Genomic DNA, 19120 nt, shown 5'->3' on the forward strand with positions numbered 1-19120 from the left:
TGGGGCCCCCCTCAGACGCTGAGGGTGCGGAAGGCGGCGATGCCGCTGCGGGCGGTGGTGAGCAGCAGCCCCGGGCACTGCGGGTGCCAGTGCAAGCTCCTTCACCTCCCGCTCCCCCTGGTGCAGGAAGAGGAGCTGGGGGGGCAGGGCCGCCGCCTCCCCCTCCCCCTCCCCCGCCTCGGGGTCCCGCTCCACCCCCAGGTCCCACTGGGTGACCAGGTCGTCCGCCCCGCCGCCGCCAGCACCCCGCTCTCCGTGGGGTGCCACTCCACCGAGGTGATGGGCCCCCCGTGCTGCTTGAAGGTGGCCACGCTGGCGCCCGTCTGCGGAGAGGGGGGGCTGGGGGGCAGCTTGGGGGCTGGGGGCAGCTTGGGGGCAGCTTGGGGGGCTGGGGGGCAGCTTGGGGGCTGGGGGGCAGCTTGGGGGGGGCTGGGGCAGGTTGGGGGGCTGGGGGAAGGTTGGGGGGTGTATGGGGTGGGTGGGGGGCTTGGGGGGGGTCTGGGGGGCAGCCTGGGGGCTGGGGGGGTGTTTGGGGGGGTCTGTGGGGCGGGTTGGGGGGCTGGGGGGAAGGTTGGGGGGTGTATGGGGTGGGTGGGGGGCTTGGGGGGGGTCTGTGGGGCAGCTTGGGGGGCGGGGGGCAGCCTGGGGGCTGGGGGGGTGTTTGGGGGGGTCTGTGGGGCAGGTTGGGGGGCTGGGGGGAAGGTTGGGGGGTGTATGGGGGCTTGGGGGGGGTCTGTGGGGCAGCTTGGGGGGCTGGGGGGCAGCTTGGGGGGGTCTGTGGGGCGGGTTTGGGGGGTCTGTGGGGCGGGCTGGGGGGAAGGTTGGGGTGTGTATGGGGTGGGTGGGGGCTTCGGGGGGATGGGGCAGGTTGGGGGGCTGGGGGGTGTTTGGGGGGGGTCTGGGGGGCATTTGGGGGGGCCTGGGGGGGTGTATGGGTTAGGTTGGGGGGGTCTGGGGGGCAGGTTGGGGGACTGGGGGAGTCTGGGGCGGGTTTTGGGGCTGGGGATGTTTGGGGAGGGATCTATGGGGTGGGGGGGCTGGGGGTTGTTCTGGGGGGGGGGCTGTGGGGCAGGTTGGGGGGCTGGGGGTATTTGGGGAGGTTGGGGGGCGTCCATGGGGTGACTTGGGGTTTCGGGGGGGGGTTGGGGTCTTGTCTAGGGCAGAAAGGGGAGCCCCCCCCCCAGGTGTCTCTGTAGGGCAGTGGGGTCTCACCGTGGGGCTGCAGGGGGGGCCGTGGGGCAGCGGGGGGGGGCTGTGGGGCAGCGGGGGGGGCTGTGGGGCAGCGGGGGGGGGGGGCCGTGAGGCAGCAGGGGGGGCTATGGGGCAGCGGGGGGGGGCCGTGTCCCACCTGGAAGCGGCGCAGGTCCCAGAGGCGCAGGGCCCCGTCGTCGCCGCCGCTGAGCAGGGCGGGGTCGTGGCGGCTCCAGCTGATGACGTTGACGTCGGTCGGGTGGGCGTGGTCGGCCGTCAGCTGGCAGGCGCGGCCGGGCGGGGCCCGCACGTCCCACACCCGCAGGGAGGCGTCGGCCGAGCACGAGCAGAACACCTGGGGGGAGGGGAGGCCTTACCCCAGCCCCACATCTCCCCACAGCGCCCCACATCAGCCCCACATCTCCCTGCATCACCCCCATAGTGTCCCACAGTGCCCCACATCACCCCACATTGCCCCATAGCGGGGGTGGGGAGGCGATACCTCAGCCCCACAGCACCCCACATCCCCCCACATCGCCCCACATCATCCCCACATCGCCCCACAGCGGGGGTGGGGAGGCGATACCCCAGCCCCACAGCACCCCACATCGCCCCCATTGTGCCCCACATCTCCCCACTGTGCCCCACATCGCCCCACAGCGGGGGTGGGGAGGCGATACCCCAGCCCACAGCACCCCACATTGCCCCATTGCACCCCACATTGCCCCACAGCGGGGGTGGGGAGGCGATACCCCCGCCCCACGTCCCCCCGTTGCGCCCCGCCCCCCGCACGCACCGGGGGCTCCTCGGGCGACCACTGCAGGTCCTCCACGGAGCCGCTGTGGCCCAGCAGGGGGCGCTGGTCCACGGCCCAGCCCCCCCCCTCGCGCGGCTGCCAGAGGTGCACCCCTCCCCCACAGTCCCCCGACAGCAGCCGCCCTGCGGGGGAGGGGGTGACCCACGGCACCCCCAGACCCCCCGCAGCCCCCCCGTCCTGCCCCACAGATCCCCCTTGCAGCCCCCAACACCCCCCCACCCCACAGATGCCCCCTCCCAGCCCCCCAGCCCCCCCTTCCTGCCCTATAGAACCCCCCCCCAGCCCCACAAACACCCCCCCAGCCCCCCAGCCCCACCCCTCCCAGCCCCACAGATGTCCCCAGCCCCCCAAGACCCCCCTCCCCAGCCCCCCCAGCCCCATAGACCCCCCCCAGCCCCCCAAGACCCCCCTCCCAGCCCCCCCAGCCCCCCTTCCTACCCCATAGACCCCCCCAGCCCCCCAAGACCCCCCCTCAGCCCCCCTTCCTACCCCATAGACGCCCCCCCCAGGCCCCCAAGGCCCCCCCCAGCCCCCCAGCCCCCCCCTCCCAGCCCCCCGCCCCTCCCCCACTGACCGGGCACGGTGGGGGACCAGTCCGATGGCGAACCCCTCCCTCATGTGGCCGGCGAAGGTGAAGAGCGGGGGCAGGGCGCCCGGCTGGCGCAGGAGCAGCCCCCCCTCCCCCGCCCCCTCCCCCAGCGCCGCCAGGGCCCCCCCAGCCCCAGCACCTCCACCCTCCCCCCGCTCCGACCAGACGGCCGCCACCGGGCCCGTCCCCAGCTCCGTCACCTGGGGGGGAGGGGGGACACGGTGGGTGGGGGGCACCCAAGAGGGGGGAGGGGGGGTATTGGGATCCCAGGGGCACCCAGTGGGGGTGGGGGGGGTCTTGGTGGGGGGCAGGGGGCATATTAGGGTGCTGGGAACACCCAAGTGGGTGTGGGGGGGGTCATTGGGGTCCTGGGGGCACCCAAGTGGGTCCAGGGGGGCATGTGGGGGTCCCAGGGGCACCCAAGTGGGGCTGGGGGGGGTCTCAGGGCTTTGGGGGCACCCAAGGGGTCTGGGGGGGTGTTGGGGGTCCCAGGGGCACCCAAGTGGGGGTGGGGGGGGTCTTAGTCGGGGGTATTGGGGTGCTGGGGGCACCCACGTGGGGTTGGGGAGGGGGTTGGGGTCCTGGGGGGGGTCCCAGGGACGCTGGGGGGCACCCACATGGGGGTGGGGGGGGTCCCAGCGGCACCCAAGTGGGTCTGGGGGGGTCCCTGGAGAGGGAGGGGGGCCCCCGGGGTGGGGGCAGGGCTGTGGGGGGGGGGTGGGGGGGGCCGTACCCGCAGGCGGTTGATGCCCCCGTAGTGGGGGGCCATGGCCAGGAGCAGCTGGGGCTGCCGCCCCTCCCCCTCCTCATCTTCCTCCTCCTCGTCTTCCTCCTCCTCCTCCTCCTCCCCCTCGCTGTCGGAGCCCCCCCGGCGCCGCCGCAGCCCGTGCAGGTTCTGCATCTTCATCACCAGCACCCTGGGGGGGAGGGCGGGCGTCAGGGGCTGCCCCACAGCTTGGGGGGGGCCCCACAGCATTGGGGGGGGGCATTAGGGGCTGCCCCACAGCGCCATGGGGCAGGACCAGGGTCCTTCCCCCTCCCCCTCCGGGCTCCCCCCCCGCGCTGTGGGGCTCGGGGGGCTCCGTGGGGCTCGGGGGGGTCCCGGGGGGGGTCTCACGGTTGCCCCGCGCGGTGGGGGCCTGGGTGCCGGCGCAGAGCAGCACCGACAGCGGCGGCTCCACCCGCCCCTCCCCCAGCTCGTCCCGCACCACGTCGAAGCTCAGACACGGGGCTCCTGCGGGGAGGGGGGGGGGGGGCGTGTCAGCCCAGGACCCCCCCAGCACCCAACCCCCCCTCCAGCCCCACTCGGGTGCCCCCGGGACCCCCCCCCACCCCCCTGCACCCCCCTGCACCCACCTGGGTGCCCCATGACCCTCCCAACAGCCCCCCGGCCCCACTCGGGTGCCCCCCAAGGCCCCTGGGACCCCCCCCCACCCCCCGGCCCCACTCGGGTGCCCCCCAAGGCCCCCATGACCCCCCCAACAGCCCCTCGGCCCCACTTGGGTGCCCCATGACCCCCCCAACAGCCCCCCACCCCCACTCGGGTGCCCCCCAAGGCCCCTGGGACCCCCCCCAGCACCCAACCCCCCCTCCAGCCCCACTCGGGTGCCCCTGGGACCCCCCACACCCCCCAGCCCCACTTGGGTGCCCCATGACCCCTCCCAACACCCCCCAGCCCCACTTGGGTGCCCCTGGAACCCCAACAGACCCCCCCGGGACCCCCCCCAGCCCCACCTGGGCGCCCCCCAGCACCCCAATACCGCCCCCCGGCCCCCCGTACCGGTGCCGGCGCGGTGGTAGAGCACGTAGGCCTCCTCGTCCATCACCAGCTCCTCGGCCGGGGCCCAGCGGCGGCCCCAAGCCGGGCACGTAAACCCGGGGCGGGGATTGGGCCTCGCCGCCGCCGCCCTTCGCCTCCCCCCGCCGGGCCGGGCCCCGCCGCGCTCCGCTCCGCGCCGCCATTTTAGCTCGGAAGCGGATGGACGCTTCACTTCCGGTTCCGCGGCTCCGCCCACTTCCGCTCGGCGGCGCTTCCGGTCCCGCCTCCTCCTCCGCGCCGCGGTCGCCATGGCAACGCTGCCCCCCCCCCCCCGCACCGCTGAAGCGCGGTGATGGCGTCATCCCCCCGCCCGTGACGTCACCCCTGACGCGGTGGGGGCGGTGCGCGAAAGGGCCCTTCCCCTCCCGCCTCATTTGCAGGTTGGTTAAATAATTACGTGCGTAATTAGGGGCGGCTGGAAGGGGGGGGGCACCTGGGGCCTAACCCCCCCAGTGCCTCCCAGTGCCTCCCAGTGCCCCCCCAGTACCCCCTACATACTCCATTACCCTCCCAGTGCCCCCCAGTAACCTCCCAGTGCCTCCCAGTAACCTCCCAGTGCCTCCCAGTAGTCCCCAGTAACCCCCAGTACCCCCTACATACTCCACTACCCTCCAGTGCCCCCCAGTAACCTCCCATTGCCTCCCAGTAACGCCATACATACCCCAGTACCCTCCCAGTGCCCCCAATGCCTCCCAGTAACCTCCCAGTGCCTCCCAGTAACCCCCAGTACCCCCCCAGTAACCCCTACATACTCCACTACCCTCCCAGTGCCCCCCAGTAACCTCCCAGTGCCCCCCAGTACCCTCCCAGTAACCCCCCAGTGATCCCCAGTGCCTCCCAGTAACCCCCAGTAACCCCTACATACCCCAGTCCTCTCCCAGTGCCCCCAGTGCCTCCCAGTAACCTCCAGTCCCCCCATTACCCCCCCAGTAACCACCCAGTCCCGTCCCAGGTACCCCATCACCCCTCCCAGTCCCCCAGTTCCCCCAGTCCCCCCAGCACAGACACCCGCAGCCCTGGGGGGGCTCCCAGCTCTTTATTTGGGGGGGGGGGGTCCCCTGAGTCTCGGGGTCCCCCCCCCTCACTCCTCATCCCCCCCCAGCAGCTCCCCCAGTTCTCCCAGTGCCTCCCAGATCTGACCAGCGAAGCGTCGGGCGTCCTGGGGGGGGAGGGGGAGGGTCAAAGGGGGGGTCTGGGGGGGGGAGGGGAGGTTTGGGGGGCCCCCCCCACTCACCGTGCGGGGGCTGGAGGCGCGGCAGCAGACGTGGAAGACGAGGGCCCCCTCCCCCGCCCGGGCGTAGCAGACGCCGTAACCGTCGGGGTGGGGCTGGGGGGGCAGGGGGGGTCAGGGGGGGCGGGGGGGGACCCCCAAACACTCCCCACCCCCCCAAGGGGAGCAGGGACCCCCCAAAACCCCCCCAGCGCCCCCCCAGGGGACCAGGTCCCCTCCCAGCCCCCCCAAAACACCCCCAGCCCCTCCCAACCCCCCCCCAGGGGACCAGCCCCCCCCACAGCCCCCCCAAACCCCCCTGAAAGGGACCAGGGACCCCCCAACCCCCCCCAAGGGGACCAGGACCCCCCAGCCCCCCAAAACACCCCCAACCCCCCCTCAGGGGACCAGGGACCCCCCCAAAATCCCCCCAGCCCCACAAGGGGACCAGGACCCACCCCCAGCCCTCCCAACCCCCCCCCCAGGGGACCAGGGGCCCCCCCAAACCCCCCAGCCCCCCCAGGGGACCAGGGACCCCCCCCAAACCCCCCGAGACCCCTCCAAGTGGACCAGGACCCCCCCCCAGCCCTCCCAAACCCCCCCAGGGGACAGGGCCCCCCCCAAACCCCCCCAGCCCCCCCCAGGGGACCAGGGACCCCCCCCAAACCCCCCGAGACCCCTCCAAGGGGACCAGGACCCCCCCCCAGCCCTCCCAAACCCCCCCAGGGGACCAGGGCCCCCCCCAAACCCCCCAGGCCCCCCCCAGGGGACCGGGGACCCCCCCACCCCCCCACCCACCGGGCCGAAGCCGCCCCCCGCGGGGTGCAGGGGGGGGGGCAGCAGGGGGGGCTCCGCCCGCGGGGCGGGGCTGGAGGCCAGGGCCCAGGGCTGCCCCAGCACCTGCGGGGGATGCAAATGAGGCCACGCCCCCTGCCCAGGACACGCCCCCGTACCCAGGACACGCCCCCCAGTCCACTCCTTGTCCCCCCGACCAGGATTCATCCCGAGCCCCGCCCCCCTAGGCCAGGCCACGCCCCCTTGAGATCAGGCCACGCCCCCCCCAGTACGAGCCCCGCCCCCACAGCACCAGGACCATTCCCCAGGGGAGGCTCCACCCCCTTCCCAAGCCCCACCTCCCCCTGGCCACACCCCCTCCCAGACCACTCCCACCTTCACCAAGAAAGGGGTGGAGACCCACCTCCATTGGCCCCGCCCCTCCCTGGCCCCTCCCACCTCTACCAAAGTGCAGTCCCAGGCCCACCCTCACCCATGGCCCCACCCTCACCCATGGCCCCGCCCTCATGCATGGCCCCACCCTCTCCATTGACCCCGCCCCCCTCCATGGCCCGTCCCACCTCCACCGGGTAGCAGGCAGAGGCACAGCCCCATGCCCCGCCCCTCCATTGGCCACGCCCCTTCCTTTAGCCCCTCCCACCTCTACAAGGAAGAGGGCAGCCGTGCAGTCCTCACCCTGGCCCCGCCCCTTCCCTTGCCCCGCCCCTCCGAGGCCCCGCCCTCCCCACAGGAAGGGTGCAGCTACAGACCCTCAGGCCCCGCCCTCACCCTGGCCCCGCCCCTTCCCTTGCCCCCGCCCTCCCGAGGCCCCGCCCACCTCCACCAGGAAGGGTGCAGCTGCAAACCCCCAGGCCCCACCCTCACCCCGGCCCCGCCCCTTCCCCTGCCCCCGCCCCCCCGAGGCCCCGCCCACCTCCACCAGGAAGGGGGGGCGGAGCCGCAGCTGAGAGGCCACGGCCGCCAGCGCCTGCAGGTGCCGGTCCAGCCCCGCCCCCGTCATGGCCGCCCGGCGCTGCCCCCGCTGCTGCCGCAGGGCCGCCCGCAGCAGCGCCCGCCGCCGCCCGCGCTGGGGGGGGGCGTCACCGGGGGGGCCCCAAAACCGGGGACCCCCCCCAAGGGCCCCCCCCCAATCCTGGGACCCCCCAGGAACCCCCGCAAAACCCAGGGACCCCCCCCCAGGGCCCCCCCAAACCCAGGGACCCCCCCGCAGGGCCCCCCCAAACCCTGACACCCCGGTTTTGGGCCCCCCCGCCCAGTTTCAGGGTCCCCCCCTGCTTCAGCCCCCCCCCCCCTCCGGGTTTTGGGGTCCCCCCCAGCTCACCCAGTTTCAGGGTCCCCCGGGTTTCAGCCCCCCCCCCTCCAGGTTTTGGGGTCCCCTCCAGCTCACGTGGTTTTGGGGTCCCCTGGGTTTCAGCCCCCTCCCCCCCATCTTGGCCCCCCCCCCGTTTCAGCCCCCCCCCGCGGTTTTGGGGTCCCCCCCGAGTTCGGCCCCCCCCCCAGTTTGGGTCCCCCCCCTGTTTCAGCCCCCCCCCCCCGGGGTTTTGGGGACCCTCTCCTGTTTCAGCCCTCCCGCCGGGTTTCAGCCCCCCCCCCCCGGGGTTTTGGGGTCCCCCCCGAGTTCGGCCCCCCCCCCCCCAGTTTGGGGTCCCCCCCCGGCTCACCCCCGGTTTCGGGGTCCCCCAGGGCGGCCGCCAGCGCCAGCACGGGGGGGCCGCAGCCCCGCGCCGCCTCGGCCCGGCCCTCCAGGAAGAGGCGGGTGGGGACGGGCTCGTAGCTCAGGCAGGGGCCGCGCTCCTGGGGGCGGGCCAGGGGTCACGGGGGTCACGGGGTCACGGGGTCACGGGGTCACGGGGTCAGGGGGTCAGGGGGGTCGGGATTCACAGGGGCGGGGGGGGTCACGGGGGACAGGGGGGTCACGGGGGGCGGGGGGGTCACAGGGGGCAGGGGGGGGTCACGGGGGGTCACCAGAGGGTCACAGGGTTCAGGAGGTCACGGGGGTCACGGGGGTCAGGGGGGGTCACGGGGGTCGGGGGGGGTCACGGGGGTCGGGGGGGTCACGGGGGGGTCACCAGAGGGTCACAGGGTTCAGGAGGTCACAGGGGTCAGGGGGGGTCACGGGGTCACGGGGTCAGGGGGGTCGGGGGGGCCGGGATTCACAGGGCGGGGGGGGTCACAGGGGTCAGGGGGGGTCACGGGGTCACAGGGGGAACGAGGAGGGAAAAGCCTGGGGAGGTTCGGGGGGGGGCCCAGGGGGGTTTTGGGGTCCCCGGGGGGAGGGGGGGGGCCCAGGGGGGGTTTTGGGGTCCCAAGGTGGTGTTGGGGTGCCCTGGGTGGATATTGGGGACCCCAGGGGGGATTTGGGGGGTCCCAAGGGTGGAGGGGGGGGGGGTCCTGGGGTGGATATTGGGGTCCCGGGGGGGGGTTGGGGTGCTGGGGGGGGATATTGGGGTGCCCTGGGTGGATATTGGGGTCCCGGGGGGGGTATTGGGGTCCCCAAGGGTGGTGGGAAGGATCCTGGGGTGGATATCGGGGTGCCTGGGGGGGGGGTTGGGGGTTCCCAGAGGGTTTTGGGGTCCCGGGGGGGGTATTGGGGTCCCCAAGGGAGGTTTTGGGGGGTCCCAGGGGGGGTGGGGGTCCCTGGAGAGGTTTTGGGGGTCCTGGAGGGGGTTTAGGGGTCCCGGGGGGGGGGATATTAGGGGGTCCTGGAGTGGATATTGGGGTCCCGGGGGGTTTTGGGGTCCCGGGGGGTTTTGGGGTGCTCACGCGGACGAGGGCGAGCTGCAGCGCCAGCTGGACGAGGGCGTCGGGGGGCGGGGGGGGCCCCGGGGGGGGCCCCGGGGGGGGCGCGAAGGTGCCGACGTGGAGCTGCAGGTCGGCCGCCAGCGCCCGGGAGACCCCCAGGGCCCCCCCCAGCGCCCCCCGGCACTGCGCCCCAAAACCCCCTCAGCACCCCGAAACCGCCCCCGCACCCCGAAACCGCCCCTGCACCCCGAAACCGCCCCCGCACCCCCAAAACCCCCCAACCCCCCCCCAAAATGGGGCCCTGGGGACCCCCCCAAACACCCAGGAACCCCCCCAGTGCCACCCCAACCCCCCCAGCACCCCAAAACCCCCCAGACACCCCAAAACCCCCCCCAGCACCCCAAAACCCCCCAAAACCCCTCAGACACCCCAACCCCCCCCAGCACCCCAAAACCCCCCAGACACCCCAAACCCCCCCCCAGCACCCCAAAACCCCCCAAAACCCCTCAGACACCCCAACCCCCCCCCAGCACCCCAAAACCCCCCAGACACCCCAAACCCCCCCAGCACCCCAAAACCACCCCCGCCCCCCACTGGTCCCCAGTTACCCCCAAATGCCCCCCCAGTTACCCCCAAGTGCCCCCCCAGTTGCCCCAGTTGCCCCCAGTTGCCCCAAATTGCCCCCCCAGTTGCCCCCAGCTCCTCCCAATTGCCCCCCCAATTGCCCCAGTTCCCCCCAGTTGCCCCCAATTGCCCCCCAGTCACCGCCCCCAGCAGCCCCCAATTCCCCCAGTTGCCCACCAGTCGCCCCAATTGCCCTCCCAGTTGCCCCCAGTGCCCCCCCAGCCCCCCGGTTGCCCCCAACCCCCTCCAGTCGCCCCCCCAGTTGCCCCCCCTTACCCCCCTCCCGGCTCCCCAGCAGCCCCCCAGTGCTCCCAGTTACCTCGGGGGGGATGGCCCAGTGCAGGCGCTGGGGGGGGGGACGCCGGGCCCCACCCCCCCCCGACAGTCCCCGTTGCCCTCGTAGCCCAGCTCCGCGTCGGTGGCCAGGGTGTACTGGGGGGGCACCCAGGGGTCCGGGGGGGCACCCAGGGGTGCGGGAGACCCCCACCCATGGGACCCGGGGGGTCTGGGGGGGCACCCAGGGGTCTGGGGGGGCACCCAGGGGTCCGAGGGGGGCCCAGGGGTCCAGGGGGGCACCCAGGGGCCCGGGGGGGCACCCAGGGGTGCGGGAGACCCCCACCCATGGGACCCGGGGGTCTGGGGGGGGCACCCAGGGGTCTGGGGGGGCACCCAGGGGTCCGGGGGGGGCACCCAGGGGTGCGGGAGACCCCCACCCAGGGCACCCAGGGGTCTGGGGGGGCACCCAGGGGTCTGGGAAGGCACCCAGGGGTGCGGGAGACCCCCACCCATGGGACCCGGGGGTCCGGGGGGGGCACCCAGGGGTGCGGGAGACCCCCACCCATGGGACCTGGGGGTCTGGGGGGGCACCCAGGGGTTTGGGGGGGCACCCAGGGGTCCGAGGGGGGCCCAGGGGTCCAGGGGGGCACCCAGGGGTGCGGGAGACCCCCACCCATGGGACCCGGCGGTCTGGGGGGGCACCCAGGGGTCCGGGGGGGGCACCCAGGGGTCCGGGAGACCCCCACCCAGGGCACCCAGGGGTCTGGGGGGGCACCCAGGGGTTTGAGGGGGCACCCAGGGGTCCGAGGGAGCACCCAGGGGTTTGGGGGGGCACCCAGGGTTCTGGGGGGGACACCCAGGGGTTTGGGGGGCACCCAGGGCTCCAGGGGACACCCAAGGATGTGGGGGGGGCACCCAGGGCTTGGGGGGCACCCAGGGGTCGGGGGGGACACCCAGGGGTTTGGGGGGCACCCAGGGCTCCAGGAGACACCCAAGGATGTGGGGGGGGGGGCACCCAGGGCTCCGGGGGCACCCAGGGGTTTGGGGGGCACCCGGGGGTTTGGGGGTGCACCCAGGGTTCGGGGGGGCACCCAGGGGTTTGGGGGGACACCCAGAGTTCCGGGGGGCACCCAGGGCTCCAGGGGCACCCAGGGGTTTGGGGGGGCACCCAGAGTTCCGGGGGCACCCAGGGGTTTGGGGGTGCACCCAGGGGTCTGGGGGGGCACCCAGGGTTCGGGGGGGCACCCAGGGGTTTGGGGGGGCACCCAGAGTTCTGGGGGCACCCAGGGGTTTGGGGGTGCACCCAGGGGTCTGGGGGGGCACCCAGGGGTTTGGGGGTGCACCCAGGGCTCGGGAAGCACCCAGGGGTTTGGGGGGGCACCCAGGGGTCTGGGGGGGCACCCAGGGCTCTGGGGGCACCCAGGGGTTTGGGGGGGCACCCAGGGGTCCGGGGAGCACCCGGGGGTTTGGGGGGCACCCGGGGGTTTGGGGGGCACCCGGGGGTGCGGTACCTCCCAGAGGTGCCCTGCCACGGGGGGGTCCCCCCAGGAGAGCTCCACGTTCAGCCCCATGCGCCCGGTGCCGAAGACGACCAGGGTGAAGGATTTGTCGAACCACCTGGGGGGAGAAAAGGGGGGGCCCTTGGGGGGGGGCCTTGGGGGGCCCAGGGCTCCTGGGGGAGTTTAGGGGTGCAGAGGAGGGGGGGGGCTGGGGGTTATTGGGGTCCCCGGGGGGATATTGGGGTCCCTGGGGTGGGTATTGGGGTCCCTTGGGGGGTTATTGGGGTCCCTGGGGGGGTTATTGGGGGCCCCAGGGGGTTATTGGGGTCCTGGGGGGGGGGATTGGGGTCCCTTGCGGGGGTATTGGGGTCCCCTTGGTGGGTTATTGGGGTCCCCGGGCAGGAATTTGGGGGCCTAGGGGGGATTTTGGGGGTCGGGGGGGGACTTGGGGGATCCTGGGGGGGGTTTGGGGGTCCCGGGGAGGAATCTGGGGTTCAGGGGGGATTTTGGGGGTCCCAGGGGGGACTTGGGTGTCCCAGGGGGGGGATTTGGGGGTCCCGGGGGGGGAATTGGGGGTCCCGGGGGGGGATTTGGGGGTCCCGGGGGGGGTTGGGAGCCCTGGGGGGGGGTTGGGGGTCCCGGGGGGGTTTTGGGGCGCCGGGGGGGTTTTGGGGGGCCGGGGGGGCTCTGACCGGTTGTGGCAGGGGCCGTGCAGCAGCGCCTTGGCCTCGGCGTCGAGGTCCCCGGGGGGGCCCCCGGCCGCGGGGGGGGGGTCGAGGGCGACGAGGAAGGGGGCTTCCTCCAGCACCCGCAGGGCGGCCGCGTTGCCCCCCCCCGCCTGCAGGGCCGCCCGCGCCCGCGCCCAGGGGGCCCTGGGGGGACCCCAAACCCCATCAGAGCCCCGCCCCCCCGCCCCCTATGTCCCCTATACCCCCCCGCCCCCTATATCCCCCGTACCCCCTGTCCCCTATAGACTCCTATACCCGCGTCCCCAATATCCCCCATACCCCCCATCCCCTATACCCCCCGTCCCCTATACCCCCCCAATCCCTATGGCCCCCCATACCCCCCCATCCCCTATACCCCCCGTCCCCTATATCCCTATAGACCCCTATACCCCCTCATCCCCTACAGCCCCCATACCCCCTGTCCCCTATATCCCCCATACCCCCCCATCCCCTATAGCCCCCTATACCCTCATCCCTATAGCACCTATAGCCCCCCATACCCCCCCATCCCCTATATCCCCCTATACCCTCATCCCCTATAGCACCTATAGCCCCCTACACCCCCCAACCCCTATATCCCCCACACACCCCCATCCCCTATAGCTCCTATAACCCCTATACCCCCCCATCCCCTATAGCCCCCCATACCCCCCCATCCCCCTATACCCCCCCATCCCCTATATCCCCCACCCCCCCATCCCCCTATACCCCCCCATCCCCTATATATACCCCCCGTCCCCTATAGCCCCCATCCCCCCCGTGCCCCCACCTCTCCCCGGCCGTCAGGACCCCCGGTGCCTCCTGGGGGGGCGGGGGGGGCCCCCCCTCCTCCAGCACCCGCTGGAACTGGCTCTGCAGCTCCCGGGGGGCGCAGGGCCCGGCCCCCCCCCCCCGTCACCGGCACCCGGAAGAGGCGCCCCCCGTGCAGCACCGCCACGTGCGCCCCGCCCCCGCCGTGCCACAGCCGGTCTGGGGGGGCACGTCAGGGCACCCCAAACCCCCCAAAATGCCCCCGTGCAGCCGCGGGGGGGGGGGGCGGCAAGGGGGGGGGTTTGGGGTCCCAGGGGGATATTGGGGGTCCCAGGGGGGATATTGGGGGTCCCGGGGGGGGATTTCGGGGTCCCCAGGGGGATATTGGGGGTCCCCGGGGGGATATTGGGGGTCCCGGGGGGGGATTTCAGGGTCCCGGGGGGGGATTTCGGGGTCCCCGGGGGGGATTTCGGGGTCCCCGGGGGATATTGGGGGTCCCGGGGGGGATTTCGGGGTCCCCAGGGGGGGATTTCAGGGTCCCCGGGGGGATATTGGGGGTCCCGGGGGGGGATTTCAGGGTCCCAGGGGGGGATTTCAGGGTCCCCGGGGGATATTGGGGGTCCCGGGGGGGATTTCAGGGTCCCCGGGGGGATATTGGGGTCTCAGGGGGATTTTGGGGTCCCCAGGGGGATATTGGGGGTCCCAGGGGGATACTGGGGGTCCCGGGGGGGGATTCAGGGTCCCAGGGGGGGATTTCGGGGTCCCCGGGGGGATATTGGGGGTCCCGGGGGGATTTCGGGGTCCCCAGGGGGATATTGGGGGTCCCCGGGGGGATATTGGGGGTCCCGGGGGGGGATTTCAGGGTCCCAGGGGGGGATTTTGGGGTCCCCAGGGGGATATTGGGGGTCCCCGGGGGGATATTGGGGGTCCCGGGGGGGGGATTTCGGGGTCCCCGGGGGGATATGGGGGTCCCAGGGGGGGATATTGGGGTCCCAGGGGGGATATTGGGGGTCCCCAGGGAGGTTGGGGGGTCCCAGGGGGATTTTGGGGTCCCCAGGGGGATATTGGGGGTCCCGGGGGGGATTTCAGGGTCCCAGGGGGGGATTTTGGGGTCCCAGGGGGGGATTTCAGGGTCCCCGGGGGGATATTGGGGGTCCCGGGGGGGATTTTGGAGTCCCCAGGGGGATATTGGGGGTCCCCAGGGGGATATTGGGGATCCCGGGGGGAGGTTTGGGGGTCCCAGGGGGGATTTTGGGGGTCCCGGGGGAGATTTTGGGGTCCCAGGGGGGGATTTGGGGTTCCCCAGGGAGGTTGGGGGGTCCCAGGGGGATTTTGGGGGGTCCCAGGGCAGGATTTTGGGGTCCCCAGGGGGATATCGGGGGTCCCGGGGGGATATTGGGGGTCCCAGGGGGGGGATTTCAGGGTCCCCAGGGGGATATTGGGGGTCCCGAGGGGAGGTTTGGGGGTCCCAGGGGGGATTTTGGGGTCCCGGGGTTGGGGGGTCCCGGGGTTGGGGGAGTCCCGGGGTTGGGGGGGGCCCGGGGTTGGGGGGTCCCGGGGTTGGGGGGGCCCCGGGGTTGGGGGGGCCCGGGTTGGGGGGGTCCCGGGGTTGGGGGGGCCCCGGGGTTGGGGGGCCCCGGGTTTGGGGGGGTCCCGGGGTTGGGGGGGCCCGGGTTGGGGGGGCCCGGGTTGGGGGGCCCCGGGGTTGGGGGGTCCCGGGTTGGGGGGGCCGTACCCCGGCGCTCCCCGGGCAGGCGGGTGGTGTTGAAGAGCCGCTCGTACTGCGCCGAGCAGGTGGGCAGCGTCCCCCGGAACAGCGCCTGCGCACCCCCACATCGCCCCGCACCCCCAAATCACCCCTGCACCCCCACATCGCCCCCGCACCCCCAAATCACCCCCCGCACCCCCACATCGCCCCGCACCCCCAAATCACCCCCCGCACCCCCACATCGCCCCGCACCCCCAAATCACCCCTGCACCCCCACATCGCCCCCGCACCCCCAAATCACCCCCCGCACCCCCACATCGCCCCGCACCCCCAAATCACCCCCCGCACCCCCACATCACCCCGCACCCCCAAATCACCCCTGCACCCCCACATCGCCCCCGCACCCCCAAATCACCCCTGCACCCCCACATCGCCCCGCACCCCCAAATCACCCCTGCACCCCCACATCGCCCCCGCACCCCCAAATCACCCCCTGCACCCCCACATCGCCCCGCACCCCCAAATCACCCCTGCACCCCCACATCGCCCCGCACCCCCAAATCACCCCTGCACCCCCACATCGCCCCCGCACCCCCAAATCACCCCCTGCACCCCCACATCGCCCCGCACCCCCAAATCACCCCCGCACCCCCACATCGCCCCGCACCCCCAAATCACCCCCTGCACCCCCACATCGCCCCCGCACCCCCAAATCACCCCCCGCACCCCCACATCGCCCCCCACACCCCCAAATCACCCCCTGCACCCCCACATCGCCCCCGCACCCCCAAATCACCCCCTGCACCCCCCGCACCCCCAAATCACCCCTCCACCCCCACATCGCCCCCCAGTCACCTCCTGCACCCCCAAATCACCCCCCGCACCCCCAAATCACCCCTGCGCCCCAAATCACCCCCCCGCACCCCAAATTGTTCCCCCAGGACCCCCCCAAATCCCCCCAGGACCCCAAATCCCCCCCCGAGGACCCCAAGTTACCCCCTGGGACACCAAATTGCCCCCCCCCAGCCCCCAAATCCCCCCCGCACCCCAAATACCCCCCCCAGGACCCCAAATCACCCTCCCAAACCCTCCTACCCCCCCCCAATTCCCCCTCAGCCCCCCCAAATCACCCCCTGCACCCCAAATCCCCCCCAGGACCCCCCGAATCCCCCCCCCCCCGGTTTCGGGGTGCTCACGGGGGGCAGGTCCCCGCGGAGGAGGCGGCGCCGGAATTGCAGGAGGGCGAAGACGGCGTTGGCGGCGCGGGCGGCCTGCACCCGCGTCGGGGGGGGCCCAGCAGGTCCTGGGGGGCACCCAGGGGTGGGGGGGGCACCCAGGGGTCAGGGGGGGCACCCAGGGGTGGGGGGGCACCCAGGGGTCAGGGGGGGCACCCAGAGGTGGAGGGGGCACCCAGGGGTCAGGGGGGGCACCCAGGGGTGGGGGGGCACCCAGGGGTCAGGGGGACCCAGGGGTGGGGGGGGCACCCAGGGGTCAGGGGGGGCACCCAGGGGTGGGGGGGGCACCCAGGGGTCAGGGGGGGCACCCAGAGGTCAGGGGGACCCAGAGGTGGAGGGGGCACCCAGGGGTCAGGGGGGGCACCCAGGGGTGGGGGGGCACCCAGAGGTCAGGGGCAGCACCCAGGGGTCAGGGGGGGCACCCAAGGGTGCAGAGGGGGCACCCAGGGGGGGGGGGCCACCCAGGGGTGGAGGGCACCCAGGGGTCGGGGGGGCACCCAGAGGTGCAGGGGGGGCACCCAAGGGTCCGGGGGGCACCCAGGGGTCGGGGGGGGCACGGGGGGAGGGGCTCACCATGAGGTAGTAGTTGCTGGCGGGGGGGAGGGGGCCGCGGCCCCCCAGGTGCACGTGCTCCTCCCACAGGTCACTCAGCTGCGGGGGAGGGGGGGCTGGGGGGGACCCCAAAACCCCCCTGAACCCCCGGGGCCCCCAGGAACCCCATAGGGACCCATGGGAGTCCCAAGACCCCCCAGGACCCCCCCCCAGGGACCCTATAGGGTCCCCCCCAGAGCCCCCCAGGACCCCCCCAGGTACCCCAGGGACTGCATAGGGACCCCCCAGGACCCCCAGACCCCCCCAGGACCCCCAGACCCCCCAGGACCCCCGACCCCCCCCCAGGGACCCCATAGGGACCCCATAGGACCCCCCCAAGGGACACCCTGGGACCCCCAGACCCCCCCCAGGACTCCCCATAGGGACCCCATAGGACCCCCAACCCCCCCCAGAGACCCCATAGGGACTCCCCAGACCCCCCCAGGGACCCCCAGACCTCCCCCAGCCCCCCCCAGGGACCCCATAGAGACCCCCAGACCCCCCCAGGGACCCCGTATGGACCCCATAGGGCCCCATACGACCCCCAGGGACCCCATATGGACCCCATAGGGCCCCAGCCCCCCCAGGACCCCCCAGGGACCCCCAGACCCCCCCCAGGGACTCTATAGGGACCCCATAGGGCCCCCCAGCCCCCCCCAGGACCCCATATGGACCCCATAGGGCCCCCAGCCCCCCGCCCCCCCCCCTCACGTAGCTGGGGAGGGCCCAGGCTCGCAGGCGCAGCCACCGCTGGAGTTGGGGTCCGGGGCCCCCCAAGAAGCTGCGGGCGAGGGCGGGCACCCGCTCCCGGCCCCCCCCCGGCCCCAGCGCCTGCAGCGAGGCCACGGCCTGCGGGGGGGGGTCAGCCTGCACCCCCAAACCCCGGGGGACCCCCAAAACCCCCCAGGCACCCCCAAAACCCCCGGGACCCCCAAACCCCGGGGGACCCCCAAAACCCCCGGGGACCCCCAAACCCCCCCAGGGACCCCCAAAACCCCCCAGGCACCCCCAACCCTCCCAGGCACCCCCAAACCCCGGGGGACCCCCAAAACCCCCCCAGGCACCCCCAACCCCCCCAGGCACCCCCAAACGCCCCCTGCACCCACCAGGGACCCCCCAAGACCCCCATCTCCTCCGGGACCCCCCCAAAGTCCCATTGACCCCCCCCCAGGGTCCCCCCAAAGTCCACAGGGACCCTCCAGACCTCCCCAAAAACCCCCGGGACCCCCCAAGACCCCCAGGATCCCTCCAGGGACCCCCCAGAACCACTCCAAGACCCCCAGGACCCCCCCAGATCTCCCCAAGACCCCCAGGGTCCCCCCCAAGACCCTCAGGACTCCCCCAAAACCCCCACAGACACCCCAAAGACTCCCAGCCCCCCCCAGGGACCCCCCAGAACCCTCCCAGACCCACAGAGCCCCCCCAGGGACCCCCAAGACCCCCAGGGACCCCCCAAAACCCCCACAGGACACCCACAGCCCCCCCAGGGACCCCCAAGACCCCCCAAAGACTCCCAGCCCCCCCCAGGGACCCCCAAGCCCCCCAGGGACCCCCCAAAACCCCCACAGGACACCCACAGCCCCCCCCAGGGACCCCCAAGACCCCCCAAAGACTCCCAGCCCCCCCCAGGGACCCCCCAAGACCCCCCCAAAACCCCCAGGGACCCCCCAAAACCCCCGCAGGACACCCCAAAGACCCCCAGCCCCCCCCCCAGGACCCCCCAGAACCCCCCCAAGACCCCCCCCCCCCAGCCCCCCCCTCACCCGGTGGACGGTGTCGTGCAGGGGGGGGAGGGGCAGGGGGGGCAGCACCCCCTGGAAGCTGTGCAGCCCCGGCCGGCGCCCCGCGAACATCCGCACCAGCGCCTGCGCCCCCAAACCCGCCGTGAGCCCCCGAACCCAGCAGGGACCCCCCCACACCCCCCAGGACCCCCATAGCCCCCCAGGACCCCCATAGTTGCCCCCCAGAACCCCATGGCTCCCAATAGCTCCCCCCAGTGCCCCCATAGCCCCCCAGACCCCCATAGCCCCCACAGGACCCCTATAACCCCCCCATAGCCCCCCAAGACCCCCCCAGGGCCCCTTTAGCCCCCAAGACCACCCAGGCCCCCATAGCCCCCCCCCAGGACCCCTATAACCCCCCCCATAGCCCCCCAAGACCCCCCCAGGGCCCCTTTAGCCCCCCCAAGACCACCCAGGCCCCCATAGCCCCCCCCCAGGACCCCTATAGCCCCCCCATAGCCCCCCTAAACCTCCCCAAGGACCCCTTAGCCCCCCCCAAGACCACCCAGGACCCCTATAGCCCCCCATAGCCCCCCCCAGACCCCCATAGCCCCCCCAGGACCCCTATAGCCCCCCCGGACCCCTATAGCCCCCCCATAGCCCCCCAAGACCCCCCCAGGGCCCCTTTAGCCCCCCAAGACCACCCAGGCCCCCATAGCCCCCCCCCAGGACCCCTATAACCCCCCCCATAGCCCCCAAGACCCCCCCAGGGCCCCTTTAGCCCCCCCAAGACCACCCAGGCCCCCATAGCCCCCCCCCAGGACC

At 73.9% G+C, this 19120-nt stretch overlaps 3 protein-coding genes across 3 annotated transcripts in view; all 3 read right to left on the reverse strand.

The window, feature by feature from the left end:
* The window catches only part of LOC142077218 (membrane-bound acylglycerophosphatidylinositol O-acyltransferase MBOAT7-like), a 44246-nt gene that overhangs the window by 13141 nt on the left and 11985 nt on the right, over window positions 1-19120 (reverse strand). Inside the window, 2 exon segments of the mRNA XM_075139365.1 lie at window positions 1349-1546; window positions 3331-3514. Coding sequence (XP_074995466.1) covers window positions 1349-1546; window positions 3331-3514 — 382 coding nt within the window.
* LOC142077214 (uncharacterized) lies at window positions 3534-4811 on the reverse strand. Its single transcript, XM_075139361.1, is given in 4 exon segments — window positions 3534-3540; window positions 3585-3831; window positions 4378-4432; window positions 4434-4811. Coding segments are annotated over 4 exon segments (666 nt in total). The 5' UTR covers window positions 4791-4811.
* Window positions 5438-7459, reverse strand: LOC142077220 (carnitine O-palmitoyltransferase 1, muscle isoform-like). The gene is made up of 4 exons (XM_075139367.1): window positions 7335-7459; window positions 6425-6526; window positions 5651-5743; window positions 5438-5575 (listed from the first exon to the last, which is right to left on the reverse strand). Exons 1-4 carry the CDS (start codon window positions 7419-7421, stop codon window positions 5498-5500), a joined length of 360 nt encoding a protein of 119 aa, XP_074995468.1. The 5' UTR covers window positions 7422-7459; the 3' UTR covers window positions 5438-5497.

This window comes from Calonectris borealis, unplaced genomic scaffold (assembly GCF_964195595.1).
Source record: "Calonectris borealis unplaced genomic scaffold, bCalBor7.hap1.2 HAP1_SCAFFOLD_179, whole genome shotgun sequence".
NCBI classification, from domain to species: domain Eukaryota; kingdom Metazoa; phylum Chordata; class Aves; order Procellariiformes; family Procellariidae; genus Calonectris; species Calonectris borealis.